Genomic DNA, 16748 nt, shown 5'->3' with positions numbered 1-16748 from the left:
GAATGGGAATGACCACGGTGCAGTTGTGGACATTGTGCCTGGAGATATATTCCTGCAGGATGTGTGCATCTCAACTACGTGCTTTTCTAATCGGCTCTTCCTAATGAAAACTTCACCTCCAAACTACCTTGCTGACTGAGTACATCATAACCTGTTCCCATAGTCGATGCTTTTCGAAGCACTACTCCATCTGTCATCTGTCATAATTCACAAGTTCATAGCCTTCCTTTCTTGTGCCTGAATGAATTAAATTTTAAGCACTGCATGAGATCTGCAGTAGAACGCCTCTGATTGGCTTCAAAGCGCCAACCGAGGCCCGCTTCCATGAACTTTAATCGCATAAATCGCCCCTTTAGGCTAAAAAATTCTGTCCAGCCAATCATATTGCGGCGTGTCTTTCGCAAGCCTGGGGTGACCTCTCTCTCCCATTGGCCAACGATTCCCGTGGTTCTCCAGTCGTCTTTTGCCTCAGGCTCTCGACTCTCTCGGCATTAGGTAACACATAAGTACAATTTCCACGGGGAGCGTCACGATCAGATGGAACACACAGAGCGATTTGGGCCGAGGACGCCGCTTGGCTGTCAGGCTTTGAGTCATATCTATCGCCATCTGACTATCGGTCCGTTCGAATTCAACGTGGTTACTGACCTGAATCTTGACTTCATCTTGATTCCGTGATTGCAGCGTAGTAAGAGTTTATCATATCGCGTTGGAACACGGCTCCTTACCGCGTCGCATGAACGGCATCTCGAGGACAGAGCTCTCCTGCCGCTTAAGAATTTTCGTGTCTCCACTCGTCCGCCGCTGAACGGTACATAGCTGCCCACGCCTGTCCTCTGTCACCACTTGCCTGTCGTCATTGGGTTCGATGCTCAAAACATCAGGGTCCCCTCATGGTGCGGATGCGGATTTCGTGCATCCGCAGGGTGTCTCCGATAGCGATCATGACTTTGAGAAGCAGCAGGATGTCCAGCCGGAGTATCAGGATGCGTTTGGCGATGAGGAGCATGCCGAGGTTAAGTACAAGACCTTGAGCTGGTGGTGAGTTTGGCAACTTCTATTTGGAATTCACTTCACTGACTGGACTAGGCAATGTGGTTTCCGTGAGTGGCCTGCATGGAATGAAGCTGGTGGAGTGCTAATGAAGTAGTCATGGTTGCCGAGACGGTGTCTCTGGGCATCCTGTCGTTGCCAGCGGTCGTTGCTGCTCTTGGACTGGTCCCGTGAGTAACCTCGATAACAACTTGTCAATGTGATACTCACTGTGACCGCTAGTGCCATTATTTTGATGATAGGCCTGGGCTTGATGTCCACCTATACCGGCTACACCATCGGTCAGTTCAAATGGCGCTATCCGCACATCCACAGCATGGCGGACGCCGGCGAGGTGCTACTGGGTGCTTTCGGCCGGGAACTCTTCGGCACGGGCCAGCTGCTGCTCGTCGTCTTCATCATGGCGAGCCATATCTTGACCTTTGCCGTCGCGATGAACAACATCACTGAGCACGGAACTTGTTCTATCGTCTTTAGCGTCGTGGGACTGGCCATTTCGTTCGTGTTGTGTTTGCCCCGAACGCTCTCCAAGGTGTCTTTCCTTTCGGTTGCGTGTGCGTTGCAGCTCACTACCTTCCTACGTTGTGACTTTGTTGCTAATCCTCCGCAGCATTTATTAGCGTCTTTTCGGCCGTCATGATCGTCATGATTTCGGTGGGTATCCAGCGTCCGTGGAAAGGAAGCCTCAATGCTACGGTTGATACCAGTCTGTACAAGGCTTTCCTCGCCGTCTGTAACATCGTGTTCTCCTTCTGTATGTCCCACTCTCTTTTTGTTCTGTAGACATCCACTGACCCCAGCAGCCGGCCACGTTGCCTTCTTTGGATTTATGGCGGAACTCAAAAACCCCCGTGACTATCCCAAGTCCCTCTTCCTGCTGCAAGGACTCGACACCTGTCTGTACATCGTCGCTGCCGTGGTCATCTATTGCTACACCGGTGACGGTGTGACATCTCCTGCGCTGGGCTCCGCTAGTCCTGTTGTCCGGAAGGTGGCGTACGGCGTCGCCTTGCCGACGGTAAGTTCTCCCTTCGTCTGTCCGAACCATATCTGATAGTGTGACAGATTATCATCGGCGGTGTGGTCAACGGCCATGTCGCGGCCAAATACATATACGTGCGGCTGTGGCGGCACAGCGACCGCATGCACAAGCGTGATCTCGTGTCGGCAGGATCGTGGGTGCTGATCGGACTGGTGACTTGGATCATCGCTTGGATTATCGCCGAGGCGATTCCCGTGTTCAATAACCTGCTGAGTTTGGTGGTATGTTTCATCAAGCCACATTTGTCGCAAACATTGCTAATACACGATAGGCGTCGCTCTTTGCAAGCTGGTTCACTTGTAGGTTTTCTACGACCTGTCCTTGTATCGAAATTCTCGGACTAACTGACTGTTGCAGACGGATTCAGCGCCCTCTTCTGGCTGCATCTCAATAAGGGCCGGTACTTCTCGACCCCCATGAAGACCACGTTGACCATTTTCAATGTCTTCATTATCGGCATTGCAGCCTGCATTGTATGTTTGTCTACCCAAGTATAGGATCATCGCTAATTGTTATAGTGCGGTCTGGGTCTCTACGTATCCGGAAAAGCCCTACACGACGATCCCGGGAGCGCGAGTTTCTCGTGCGCGAACAATGCCTAAACATCCTTCATAGACTTGCATTTAAGCTTGTATAGCCAGCTACTTGTACAGAACATAGAAATCGTTTGTCATGTATCATATCAATTCATGTGTCATCGCTTGGAGGTGACTTCACCGCTACGTTCCCTACAGACCCGGGTGTTGCTGCTACAGGACCGGGTTGTGCCACAGAAACAGGGGCTACACTTTCCGAACCTGGAGAACTTGCGCCAAAGGCCGCTCTCGGACTCGGACCGAGGGTGGCACTCTGCACAGGTGCGGCTATACGAACGGGGGTAGCAATGAAACCAGGCGGTGGATGCAGACCCGGCGGTGCACTGTAGACCGGTGGGATCAGGCCGGGTGCATTCTGTGTCGGCGTTGCGATTGTCGGCTGGACCACCATCAACGCCCATTGGAACTGCGGTTTCAGCCGGTTCCGGATCGTCTCCAAGGATTCCCGTCGTAGGCTCTGCGTGCGCTCATCCAGCTCCTTGATCCAGCTTTCGATCGCTTCCTCCCGCGCCTCCGCTGGCCACCTCGCCGTCAACGACTCTAGCTCATGGTATTTCCGATGTAGTCCGTCTAGCACCTCCCGGATGTGTTCCCCCCGCAGCGCCGCCGCCCGGCTGGCCTGCTCATCCCGCTCCGTTGGCTCCTTCCGCTCAGGCGGCATCGACTTGCGCCGCGTCTGCGACTGTCGCGCATTGTGGATGTCCTTCAGAGTCAACCCACTCCCGCCCGCCGCCAGCAGCGTATCCATATTCCCGTTCCCTGTACTCTTGAGAATCTGCGCGATCTCACTCGGCTTGTACCCCTTGGACACCTCCTTGGCCGCCAGCTCCCGCACCCCGGAGGTGACCTTATGTTCCAGCGCCGCGTACTCGTGGTTGTGGGCCTCCCCAAGCCGCGAGAAGGTGATCATCGCGCCCTCGGTGACCGCCTTAACGCGGCAGGGACACGCGACCGGCGCGCGGACCGTGCGCTTGCGCTTGCGCTCCTCCGGAGCGATCCGCGATTGATGTGCTGTCTTGCGCCATAATCGGCACCAGTAATATTCGATAGTGCGACCGTTGCTCTGCCGGGTCTGGTTGCGCACGTAGATGTTGTCGAGGAAGCGCCAGGCGGCGTTGAATTCGGAGAGGGACATGGTCACGGGCGCGTCGAGGGTGAAGAACTTGGAGCGAAGCGTCTGAATATTGAAGGGGAGATCGAGGAGGTTTGACGGAGGAGGCGGCGCGGCATTGAGCCCATCCGAGGCCATAGTGGGCGAATGTGACATGGTGGAATGTGGTGTTGACGATTTTCCTCTCGTGGTGTGTGTTGCCGATTTGCGTATCTCGCGATGGTGCCTGGTGCCAAATCGGGACTAGCAGTCACGTGGTGTGTGGTCCCTCTCGGCGGCCTGAACTCCCAGGCATCCCCGGGTCTTATCCTAAGGCAGCGCTCAGGCTGCAAGAAAGAGTCAGGCACGTGTTAGCGTCACATGTCCTTTCTTGCCAGGAATATCAGGCATTGACTCAGGCACCGTTCAGGCAGCAACAACGCAGCAATGGCCCAACGCAGGCCATTAATGGTTTGGCGCCATCATCCTCAGGCTGCATCAACAAGGTACACGCAGCGCTAACCATCAACACTTCCTCACACCAACCACATCCCAGTCCATCACGAGCATGTCTCATTGAAGAAACGCTCTTGAAGATCTGAGGTATTATCAATCACGGATTATAGAGTCGGCTATTCATGCTCTCATCTCCTTAGGAAATGTCTACGGTCACACGCGGCCGTCAGTGCCTCTAAGCTTCAACCTTGAGTCTCGACCATCCCATGATACCAGGTCTCCCATGTTATGCTGGCGCAATCGGTCACGATCGATCGTGTGCTACAGAAGAGGCTCTGATTGTTTGATCGGTTGACTGATTCTGTGACCATGACATTGTGTTGCTGCAAAGTGTATGCAAGCTGCGGCATCTCGACGGAAGTTGCGGGATTTTCCAACATCTTCGTTGGAAGGAGTAGAAGCGATCGGTACTCAGGTGCAGGGAAAAAATCTGCGATTGTCAAGTCTCCAGTAAGTCCGCGATTGCAAAGCATCCGAATCATCTACCTCCGCAAGTCCGACCCCGGCAGTTCAACCCACCACCCCCCAATTTCCCAAACGAGATGAGATGCAGCACTGCTGAAACAATAGTTGACGCCCTGCATCTGCACCTCAGTCGGGACTGTATTGCTGTTCGTTGAATTCCCCAACAATGTGACACATCATGTACAGCTCTCGGCCCGCTCCTCACTACCAGGCTACCAGCTTCCATTCTCTGCGGGAATTTTCTTTTGTGAGAACACCAAAGCCATTGTCCGGCCAAAGAGAGGAACCAGTACCTCTGAGAGAGATTACGATCGTCTCTCCATACTTTGCTGAATGCCGGCATTGGGGGCCGCCGGTGTAATGTTGCGGGCGCATGATATGGACTGTAGAGTGTGATGAAAAGGAAGACTTTGCATGACGGCGACAAGGATAGGGCCCTACCCTCAGAATTCAACAACCTGGACTGAAAGTTTCAAACACCCTGGGTCTTTGCTTCTTCCATTTTTTCGAAGCATCTTTCACTGTGCTCTCTCTTTCGCAATGTGCGTTCAATGCGTTGTTTGGCGATGGAGAACTCTCTGTTTGAGAGAGTGAAACCAAGCCTGGCGACACCACGAGTCGTTTAGAGCGCTTGAAGCCCAGCAACATCACCATAAGAAGTTGCTCGGTCCGAACTTGCCAATATCAGACGGCATGGGCTGGTTACGACTCAACAGACTTTAGTTATTTTCATCTTCCCATGGGCTAATTCATGACTTCGACTAATGAGCCTCTCTCTGAAATGCAGATGACTGTCGTTGCAACACAGCATCGTGGAGGCGGATTCGAGGGCTTCCGTTCGGATGGTACAAATAGGAAATCGACCACGTCTGAATGACTTGATTATCAGGATCAGCTAGCACGAGTATCTGTAAGGTTTTCCTCTTTACTAAAATGCACAACATTGCTAACACGGGAACTGAATTTGCAGACATTTATTGTTGATATGCAAGCAACCCTCGACGTCTTGCCATAGTAAACACTAAACATGAGCAACTGTTCCCCCTCCGCCGCTGGAATGACCATCCGTGGCTGTAGTTTCCTTGACTTCAGGGCATTGATGGCTTAAGGCCCATATCCTCTTCTCCTTTATTCTATTCCCATAGCTCTCCGATCAGTGGCGGGGCACTCTTCATGCTTCATACGTCCCAGCGATAATCATCATGGTATAAAATTCCGACGGATCAGCCGGGATGACAGGCTGTAGTGCTCAATAGCCGTAGCTGACCTCGCCAATTCATTGGTCCCTGAGAACAACAATGCCCTATTCGATAGTCCTCAGTGCACCCATCTTTAATCGAGACATCTCATACACAGAACACACTGTGATTTCAGTGAAATGGGATGGAAGCCCCGATTTTCTGACGGGACGTCTTCTTCAATTCTTCCTCTCCCGTCCTTACTGCCGTAGTAATTGCACTTGAGCCCTCCGTTATGTTGTACCATGCCACAGCTATCTGGTATGACTTTGAAGGGTCACATTCCCAGACTGCTCTTAGCCAACTAAAGCTATTTACAGTGAGTGTTTATACGTCTTTCTGCCACTGGAGATTACCAAGAAATATCATTATGAGTAGTAGGGTAGCAGGGAGGCCGTACCAGCCGGATCTTCTACGCAAATATGCATCCTCAAAGCATTTATGCTATACCAATTTGTCAGGATGTAAAACCATTGGTATGGGATACTTTCCCCCCCACCACCATGTTTTTCAATGCCGCGGAATATGACATCGAGATATATCAGAAAGTTCGCTGGGACTATGCGTCCAACGGAACTTCATCTTATAAACATGCAGATATTCATTCTCATATTCTTTACAATCAGTCCAACTATGTACTGAACCCTTTAACAATAACAAGAAAAAAAAAAAAAAAACCTCTATCCCTGGTATGCAGACTTATGCCACGCTTGGACTTCATCTGCGAAATCGCCCTCATTTGGGTCCATCCACCGTCTTCTTGACCGATATCTGGACCGTCCAGTGTCCTCTGCATGCTTCGATGCCAATCGCCTAGCGACCTCATTGGCCTCGAACAGAGTCACCAACCGCCGCTTCGCAGAAACACCCTCCGAGCTCTTGCAGCAGAAATCGTAGATCTTCCGCTTTAGCGTAGGAGCCTGGTCGTTCTCCATGACAAAGCTATCCGGTTTGCGGCGAACAAGGCTCTCGCTGTATCGATCTCTGCTCCAGGAACTGAATAGGTTGTGGTTGGATCGTTCGTGATTCGGAGGGTTGGAGGTCACCTCGGCGACCCAGGCGGCTTCGGCAAGTTCCGCTGGTGTCGTTCCAGATGCGTTCTCACGATGAAGAAGGTCTGGTCGGCGCTTGACCAGCAACTCGAGCGTCTGCGGCACCCCGCATCGTACAGCATCGTGGATCACAGTGTTTCCAGCTCCATCGAGAACCTCTAGATGCTTCTGCCCAGTTGGCTGTGCAAAGTCCAGGATAATCTTGAGCGCCTTCATCTGGTTGCCTGACTCCTGTACGATATGTGCGCCATATGTTGGGTACGTAAGACCCTGAACCATCCACTGCGCTAAAGGCGTTAGAGCGCCAGGGTCCTGAGAGGATCTCTCCTGAAGCAAAGAGGGGACCAGGGAGTTATCAATCAATCCGAGAATCTTCGGAAGGGCCTTCACTTTCTCATCACTTGGATGAGTAGCGTTGTTCAGCGTTAAATGGAGGATATTGTTGCCCTTCTTGTCACGGGCAGTCTGATCGGCTCCAGCCTCAATCAGGATCTTGGCAAAGGCATAACGTTGCAGCGAGAAGGCAAGGGCCAATGGCGTGTATCCTTCGATGGATTTGACCTCCATGCAGTGAGGAACAGTCTTGACGAGATACCGGACCAATTGCTCCGATTCGTCTGTTGGCTTGGAGAGAACAGCGCAGTGAAGGACAAGGTCACCTAGGAACGTCAATGTCAATAATCCAAGACTGCAGCCCACATGAGAACTTACGTCGGCATTCCAACCAGCTTGTAATTGACCGCTCAATGCCCTTATTCCCCATAGCGAGCCTCTTGAGACGTTTGTCGTGCTTGAACGCCTCAGCAAACTCTGCATAGTATCGACCAGGCGCTGTTCCCAAGAACCATTCCACTGCATCAACGTTCCCTTGGCGTGCAGCAACCAGGAGAGGCGGGTGCACCTCCCGAGGCTGGGTAGGGGTGATGCCGCGACCCGCAGCCGCCCAATCTGCGCGCTTCTTGCCGTGGATGGACAAGCCTTGGTAGAATTTGGGCTTCTCCTTGACCTCAGCCCCGCTCTGCTCCGCGAGCTTGTCCAGCGGAAGGCCAGCTCCCGTCCGCTTGATGAGCTCCTTCAAACAGCGAAGACGTCCAAGCTGCATAGCCATGGTAAAGTCCCACTCCTTTGCTTCGAAAATGGACTGGTCAGAGCTATTCGACCCCTTCATGGACAGTTCACGTCCGAGGTCTAAAATGAAATCTAAAAGTTCAACATCATCCTTCCAGATGGCGTACTGGATCAAAGTGTGAAACTTGGCGTCCTCTGGAACTGGTGAAGGGAGGAAAAATGACAGATAGCAGTTGTCTTGAAGGATGGAAAGGGGTGAGATTTTGCTCTCCACTTGCGTTTTGACCTCACCGATGTTGTCGATGGTGAAACGATCATCGAGGACGTGCTTCTCAATACCAATCTCTTCACGATCCCCTTCATCTATGTCGGAAGACTCGCAGCAGGAATCGTTGTCCTCGTCGCTTTCCGTTCGCATCCTATACCGCACGTTGTCTTCTTTCTCCTCGGGCTTATACTGGACCTCGGCAATCGCGATGATGGCCCTTGCGACATCGAGATGTCCCTTTATAATGGCCAGGTGGAACGGACAGAAGTCTCGGTGGTCCTTTGTCGCAATTTCCAGCGGTGGTGACTTGTTCTCTGGGCCCCACATTCCCATGGTCAAGGTCTTGACGGTCTTAAGATCTCCACGCCACGCTGCCTCGAATCTGAAAATAGTTAGTACAACGGAAGTGAAGTCTGATCAGAAGCAATCACATAGGGAACTTACAACTGGATGTAACCTTCTCTCGTAGCTTCGTTGAGATCCGGTCTCTTAAAGTCAACTGTCACCTTGAATTGGGGTGGCTTGATGCTGAAAGACGAGCTGCGATGGCGATCGCTGGTGTTCATCTTGATGTCTGGATACATTTCTCCAAAAGTCTTGGCTTCTCGAGCAATCAATTCCGCCTCAAGGATCTCAAACTCCTCCAGCAGCGCCTTCACGGCAATCTTCTTCTCCTCGACGCCGCAAGGTGCCTGATCCTTCTGAAGGCGCTCCTCGTATGCCTTCTGATCCGCCTTGTACCGCTCGCGGGCGGCGTCGAGGGCACCTCTGGCCATCCACATCTGATATGTATCCTGCTCGAATGACGAGAGATAGTGCTCATCATCTTGCTCCAAAGGCTTTGGTGGTTCCAAGTTGGAGGTCTCAGGCTTGTACTCCCGGAGGTCTTTCAGTTTCTGTCGCACGCAATCCAACAGCGACTCTCCCTTCAGATTGGACCTGGCATAATCGTCATCCCTGACCCGGTACGCATCCGGGGACATTGTGTTGGGGTCGGCGCCTCGTGCAAGCAATGCCTGGGCAATCGAGGGTTGGTCCTTCATGACGGCCATGATGATGGGTTGAGCGACGTGTGTATTGAAATTCTTCTTCACCTGATCGGAGGTATTATTGCGGATTCCTTCCAAATTATCTTGCGCCACCTTGATAAATTCGTCAAAATCAATTGTTGGGCTTGCGTTGGCCTCGAGCAGCTTCAACGCCCCGATGACGTTGCCAGCCTTGATGGCGGTTATCAAAGAAGTTTCGGCAGAGGGATTCCATCGCCAACCGCCAGTCGAAATGTAGTTGATGGTCCGTTCAACAGCAGGATGGTCATGCTCGAGATACAGGTCGAGAAGCTCTGTATACTTTGGAGACCCAGCAATGTAAGTTACCGATGTTTTCTTCTCGATGTCAGCTTGGGCGGGAGAGGCTCCGAGTTGCAATAGCTTCGAAGTCATCGCCTTGGCTTGCTCCATGGGCAATTGAAGAGCTAGAACGAGCGTTAAGATAGCAGCCCGTGGAGTGTTGTTGTATCCGTGTAGTAGCTTGATTGGCAGCAAAACATCGGCGCCGAACGAGGATACCAGCTCCTCAACGGCAGCAGCGTGGCCGTTCACAATGGCAAGATGGAGCGGGGAAGCATGATTATCCCAGGCAATCACGTTGATGTCGTAGATATCAGGCTCCTGCTCGTTCGTGTCGTCGGGTACAGATTCGCTCGCGGCGTCCTTTGTGTCGCTTTTGACCTTGACGAAAGAACCAGTAGCGAAGGAACGATCATCAGCCTCACTCTCGGGATGATGGCTGATAAGCTCTCCATCATCCTTGTTGTCGGATGTGTCCTTTGAATCATTCGACGAGGCTTCCTTCCGAGCTTTCTCTTTCTTGGCCTCTTCCTCCTCCTCATTCTGTTCGCTCTTCGTCAGCAATGTCTTGATCATGTCGACACTGCCCCGTGCAGCTGCGAGGTGCAGGGCTGTGCGCCCATCCGCCAAACGGGCAACCAGCCGGGCTCCTTGATCCACCAGACACTGCACAATCTCTGGGGTTGAGGTCATGACTGCCAGATGGAGGGCAGTGCGGCCGGTGAAATCACGACGGTTCACATCGTGTCCTTGCGCCAGCCACTCCTGCACGCCCTCCAGATCATGGTCCACAATCGCCTGACAAAGACCGGCAGTATTTCCGACATAGGCCATTTCTGTTTTTCGTTAGCAAGCAGGCTCCACCAAGAGACCGAGAACGTACCAGTCCAATCCGTCTCCGTGATGGGGTTGAAACTGCCGATCTCCTGACGGCCCGCATTATCCCTGAGGAACGAAATCCTGCCCGAGACGTAGATCTTGCTCTCCTCCTCGGCCAATTCCTTCTCTTCAGGAGTGACAGGTACAGGACAGAAGCCACAGCAGTCCTCGACCACATCGTCAAAATGTCCGAAAAATGCCGGGTGCCGATGCAGATTGACCTCCCGATCCTTGGGCTTATTCCACTCCGCATTCAGAAGCAAATCCTTTGTGTACAGGAGTCGCTCGATCTTCCGAGCATGAAATTTTTCCCCGTATGGAATGGTCTGGGAACTGTTCAGCGATGTAATCCCTCAAGGCTGCGATTTGCACGTACAAAAGTGTGGTAATCTGACACATCCTGCTCATCATCCCAATCGGGAACCTCGTCGTCCCAGTCGTTTTTGATGTTTCCCCGAAGCTGCCTCGCCGGCCAATTCCGCGTAGGGACTGGTCTACCGCGCTCACGTCGTCTTTTATCAATGTAAGCATCACGGTCGGAAGGCTTGGGGAGCTTCTCCAAAACCAAAAGACGGGCGAGGCCAACGGTTCGAGTGAAACTGCGTTCGAAGATTGTCTGTCTTCATCAGTCTAGCCCGCACCGCGGCATGCGAAGGAAGAAAGTTACCGGATCGATTTGCGAACGGTCCAGCATGGGCCAGAAGACCTCGAATCCCCTACGAGCGTATTTAGACAGCCGGTTCTCGTATGAAGGCGACCGCCTCGTGAGATCGACCTGGTTGATTTGAGTGACAAAGGCACCAACAGCACGCGGAGCCATGTACACCTGTTGACCATCATAGGCTGCACAGGAGCAGTCCACATCGAATCCGGTCAGGATCTCCGCAATGGATTTGTAGATGCGAAGGACGATCTGAACATGGCGTGTGGGATACTGCGACACGATGGTGATGGCGTTCTTCGTGCGAATGGTCGATGTTTCGGACAGGATGGAGTCCTTGATCCGGGTTTCTATCTGCTTGATCTTCTCAATGGCCTGTTCTTCTGTCAGTCCGTACAGAAACAGGTCAACGTCCGACGCCGGGGCAAATTTTTCATGATAGAATTCGCGTAGGCCACGTTTGGAGTCACGGTACTCTTCCGGAACGGGTACAAGGGAGGTGGTCACGGCACTGCCCGCCGCGACAACATTACTCCAGTCGAGGTCGCTCAACGAGCTCTCAGAGAACAAATTGAAGTTTGTTTGGAATTCTTTCAGGGTCGAGACCACTGCGGGGGAGCCATTGGGTCTCCGGTCTTCGTTCTTCAGAGGCATCATGAACTTGGCCTTGAGTTCCTCGGACTCCGCGGTCAGATCCCGCGCTCGGATCTGGAGATCTGCCTCACCATTGCGATCGAACAAAGGGACGTTGTTGAGAAGATTCTCGGCGACTGCTGGATGCGATGGTTGCTGGGCATAAATCTTGCGTAGCACTGCATCATATTGGTTGTAGGGATGTACGAGGTCCTGAATGGGGGCTTGTGGATGGGACTTGACATGATTGATAAAGTTTGAATGCTTCACTGGGACTGCGGGGAGAGTGTATGATTCAGCCATGTTGACACTAGACACTAACGATCGGAAAGAGACGACTGAAGGGAAAGTTGGCCGGAATTGGTGTAACTTGACGGAGAGATGATTAAAGAACGCTTCATCGTGGGCGGACCAGCCTCTTGTACTGTGCCATCACAATGATGGTGGAGGTGGAAGCGAACACGAGGGTCTTGAGACACCAGGCAGCTTCCCCTTTGTGGTGTGTTTGATGCCTGGGACATTCCCTGATCAGGAAATGAGCTTTCAGGCACCTGCTCGCTGCCTGGAATGACTACTTCTTATTGGTCAATTTGGGACCCGCAACCATGGGCGACTCAACTACCGTAACCTTATTAACAGACTGTCAGCCAATCACAGTGCGGCAATCGCAGCTGGTGCCTGATCCCTGATGGCCTCAGGCACCATCACTCTGTCACATGATGGACTGAAGACCTTCCATGTGGCAGGCTGCGAATCTTCGTGCGATTGACTGGGATGTTGAAGGTTCAAGTTATTCTCGGAGCTTGAGAGCTTCCCTCCGCTGGGACTGCGATCTCATACTGTGATGAGTGTGCATTTCCCAGTGGACGCATTACGCGGACTTGAAACCTTAAATACGAAAGCGTTGTCAATGGTCTGGGGTGAAGCGCGGAGTGAAAGCGATTCAAGAGTAGCATGAACAAGACTATCGTCTTTACTGAAGCTTCCAATCATTACGCGGGAGATTCATCCATGTGGACAACAAGACGTTTTTCTCCGATTTCTGTCGCAGCAGATGACTGACAATGTCAACACCGAGGCTCCGAGCACCTGGGTGTTCTCCAGATTAGTTGGAAAATGGGAGCTTTCTCGGGACAATTCAGTAGCGTCGTGCTCCGCAATAGATCCATTATACACGTCGAGAGAATCAGGGGCAACTTGCAGTTGTTGTAGGTTTTGAACTGAACCACCCGAATTCCCAACTCGAAACTTCCTGTCGCACCAGCTGCTTCGAAGCCAGGATGCCTTTCCCTCCAACACATCAGTAGTATTCGCACAATTAAAAACGCAATCGGACGGAGAATGACAAGGAAATTTTTCTGTTACTAAATTTAGGACATATGAAGATCGAAATTATTTTCCGTCGTTGGACAGCTCAACTGAGACTGCGGGAGTCGGAGTCAATTCGTGAACAATGTTGTCGGAAACGGATTATACTAAACTAGAAACGTCTTACTGTCAGTTGAGTCGCAGACCTTAATGCAATGTCCTTCGAAGAAGGATATCAGCGACAGGTTACGCGAGTCGCTTGACGATCGTAACCCCTCAGAGCAAGCCTGCAACTGGATGCGACAAGACAATAGCCTGAGTGGACGGACCATGAAATAGCATGGGAAGTATCGCTTGGCACCTCTACGCTGATAATGTCACTCATGTCAGTCTTAACACAGCGAGAGTGGAAGACAAATTCGTGGTATATCATGAATCGTACATGAATTTCCTTTCTCGGTGTCCGGTCTTGGCAGACCAAGTGGCAATGTGTCGATCCTCCTACCAAGAACGCCAAGGCCCCGCCCAGTGCTGCGCTTTCACAAGGAATTCCCAAGCCTGCTCAAGCACTTCCACACACCGGGCGTTGCGACAGCCACATTGCTTCGGTCTATCAAGTTCAACAGCAATCCAAGAACCTGATGACTTGACGGCTCCCGTTTGGTCTTTGGCTCTCCTAGGCCACAGTGTTGACCCATCGTCATCACTTAACAGGAATTCCCCGACGGAAGCACTAAACTCGACAAACGAACAATCTAGCTTTTCATTTGGAAATGAGTACAATTGCAGGACATTGAGGAAGCCTGTATGGAATAGTAACACCGTTCAATATCTCGTGAGAGCCCCAGCAGCCAAGGACCGTAACATCGCATGACTGTCGCAAATGGATAGCCCCGCTGTAATGGGGTCAACAGAAAGAGCACAACCTGAGAGATCTCAGGTAACGGGGAAAAGCTGGGGGTTCAGGAACATTTCGTAGACCACATAACGCGGTGGCTTTACCCGCACCGTTATTCTAGACTCGTTCCGACTGCTCAAAGCCTCAAAGGTCACGCTCGGTTTACTAACTTGGTGATGACGCGCTTCTGTCAGTGGGGTCACTACTCCTTTCCGAATTGCTCGGCCAATTCTAGGGTCTGCTTGGCCATGACATCAGTGACTCGGGTCGCTTTCCTGTTTCAAAATTGTTAGCGAGAAGTCCAGTCTAAGATCTGGGCATATATGTGCCCAGGTCTTGGCTTAATGGTCAAGACTCGCGGACCATACCCATGCAAGGGGATCTCCAGTCTGAGCGTCCTTTCGTCGACTAATTCATCTCCATGAGATATTCCCATTTGTGGTTCCACTGACCCTGTTGCTCCATCATGCCACTGCCAATACGACTCAAAATCTCTCACTGTTCGAGCTTCCCGCCAGATTTGTCAACAGGCCTCATCCGCTCTATGCGTCAGAACTCCGAATAACACGGACATTCTTGTGGAGACTGGCTCTCTCCACATGTAACATCGATATGCTTGTGGGGTGCGGGAACAAGGTATAAAGGACCTCAATGTCCCTTGGAGGTCTTCGTCCTGATGTCTCTCTTGAGGATTGGCTACACACACTTGGCAGAGTAGAAGGCATCCATCATGTCTTCCGTTCCAACTTTTGCCGGCATGTCTGGCCTGAAGCTAATGTGGTCTGTTACAACATGTGCAACCATGGGGTTCTTGCTCTTCGGCTATGACCGTATGTCCTCCCAACTAAGGGACAAATAACTGGTTTCCAAGCTGACATGCGATGCTCACAGAGGGTGTGATGAGCAGTATCATTGACGCTGATCCGTTCAACAATGTTTTCACGGCAACGAAAGGCAACTCGACCATGCAGGGTGTCGTCACAGCGATCTATGAGCTTGGTTAGTGAACTCGAGCACCGAGTCTGCCCAGGCACATTTATGCTAACTAGGTAATTAGGCTGTCTCGCAGGTGCTTTGTTCATTTTAGCATGCGGTGATTGGCTCGGCCGTCGGTGGTCCATTATGCTGGGTGCCACGGTTATGATTATCGGGGTCATCATGCAGGTCACCTCGTACCCCGGTCATGTCCCTCTTGCTCAGTTCTGTATCGGACGAGTCGTGACAGGAATTGGAAACGGCATGAACACTTCCACGATTCCGACCTACCAAGCAGAATGCTCCCGAACATCAAATAGAGGTCTCCTGATCTGCATCGAGGGAGGAACAGTCGCAATCGGCACCTTGATTTCCTACTGGGTCGACTTCGGTGCTTCATACGGACCTCCTGATCTTACCTGGCGATTCCCCATTGCGTTTCAATGTGTCTTCGGCCTGTTCATCATCATTGGTCTGTGGTTTTTGCCCGAATCTCCACGATGGCTATTCGCTCGTGAGCGCTACGAAGAAGGTGAGCGGGTGATTGCCGCGCTGATGGGCAAGGGGACTGCCCACCGCGATGTTCAGTTGCAGAAGACCCTGATATTGGACTCCCTCCGAGCGTATGTTTCCTTGTTCCCATATGTTCTGCTTTCAGATACTGATTTGTTGTAGCTCCGGCCAAGCAAGCAAATCAACTCCAATGTCGGCGGTTTTCACTGGTGGCAAAACTCAGCATTTCCGCCGCATGCTGTTGGGTTCGTCCTCCCAATTCTTTCAGCAGATTGGCGGCTGCAACGCTGTCATCTACTATCTCCCCGTTCTGTTCGAGAAATCTTTGAATCAGACCGAGTTCATGGCTATGATTCTCGGTGGGGTCAACATGATTGTATACTCAAACTTTGCAATGACGTCATGATTTTTGATTGAACGCGTGGGACGACGCAAACTGTTCCTCATCGGGTCGTTTGGGCAGAGCCTTTCCATGATCATCACGTTTGCCTGTTTGATCCCAGACACCGAGCAAGCAGCGAAGGGTGCGGCGGTTGGTCTATTCACCTACATCGCGTAAGTGTTTCTTCGTTCCTAATATGGTTAACTTGGTTGAAACTAACGTCCATGAATCAGCACATTCGGTGCCACATGGCTTCCTCTTCCCTGGTTGTATCCCGCGGAGATCTCCCCAATCAAGACCCGTGCCAAGGCCAACGCCATCTCGACATGTACAAACTGGCTCTTCAACTTCTTGATCGTCATGGTTACCCCGATCATGATCCGAGACATCGGCTGGGGCACGTACTTGTTCTTCGGTGTGATCAACGCCTGCTTCATTCCAGTGATTTACTTCTTCTATCCCGAGACGGCGGGCCGCTCATTGGAAGAAATCGACTTAATCTTCGCCAAGGGATACCTGGAGAACATGAGCTACGTGCGCGCCGCAAAGGAATTGCCGCGCTTGTCGGACGAAGAGATCGAAAGAGTGGCCTTTCAATACGGGTTCGGTTCGGTCGAGCAGGAAGCAAGAAACACTGCGGGGGATAGCGAGAGTACTGACTCCAGCGTGGTAAGGACTGGCAATGTTGAGAAAAATTGATCAAACGGATAAAGACATTAGCCTCGTTCCAGTGAGCAACCTAACTATCTCTGTCCATGTGTT

At 51.8% G+C, this 16748-nt stretch overlaps 4 protein-coding genes across 4 annotated transcripts; 2 read left to right on the top strand and 2 right to left on the bottom strand.

Moving 5' to 3' along the window:
- Window positions 1-868: 868 nt before the first annotated feature.
- On the top strand, window positions 869-2697 carry ACLA_077510 (amino acid transporter; the record flags this gene model as incomplete). Its single annotated transcript, XM_001270429.1, has 9 exons — window positions 869-1041; window positions 1137-1223; window positions 1276-1607; window positions 1664-1807; window positions 1857-2071; window positions 2119-2316; window positions 2367-2394; window positions 2453-2568; window positions 2614-2697. The coding sequence occupies 9 exons, from the start codon at window positions 869-871 to the stop codon at window positions 2695-2697; spliced, it is 1377 nt and encodes a 458-aa protein (XP_001270430.1).
- An 85-nt stretch (window positions 2698-2782) lies between these two features.
- Window positions 2783-3958, bottom strand: ACLA_077500 (uncharacterized protein; the record flags this gene model as incomplete). Its single annotated transcript, XM_001270428.1, has 1 exon — window positions 2783-3958. The coding sequence occupies one exon, from the start codon at window positions 3956-3958 to the stop codon at window positions 2783-2785; it is 1176 nt and encodes a 391-aa protein (XP_001270429.1).
- Window positions 3959-6680: 2722 nt separating this feature from the next.
- On the bottom strand, window positions 6681-12213 carry ACLA_077490 (ankyrin repeat protein; the record flags this gene model as incomplete). The annotated part of the gene is made up of 6 exons (XM_001270427.1): window positions 6681-7711; window positions 7764-8770; window positions 8833-10573; window positions 10621-10942; window positions 10993-11232; window positions 11284-12213. The coding sequence occupies 6 exons, from the start codon at window positions 12211-12213 to the stop codon at window positions 6681-6683; spliced, it is 5271 nt and encodes a 1756-aa protein (XP_001270428.1).
- A 2660-nt stretch (window positions 12214-14873) lies between these two features.
- ACLA_077480 (hexose carrier protein) lies at window positions 14874-16685 on the top strand (the record flags this gene model as incomplete). The annotated part of the gene is made up of 6 exons (XM_001270426.1): window positions 14874-14946; window positions 15008-15115; window positions 15174-15714; window positions 15767-15980; window positions 16068-16159; window positions 16220-16685. The coding sequence occupies 6 exons, from the start codon at window positions 14874-14876 to the stop codon at window positions 16683-16685; spliced, it is 1494 nt and encodes a 497-aa protein (XP_001270427.1).
- Window positions 16686-16748: the final 63 nt, after the last annotated feature.

This window comes from Aspergillus clavatus, genomic scaffold (assembly GCF_000002715.2).
Source record: "Aspergillus clavatus NRRL 1 1099423829803 genomic scaffold, whole genome shotgun sequence".
Taxonomy (NCBI): Eukaryota; Fungi; Ascomycota; class Eurotiomycetes; order Eurotiales; family Aspergillaceae; genus Aspergillus; species Aspergillus clavatus.
This window is presented reverse-complemented; position numbering and strand designations above follow the sequence as displayed.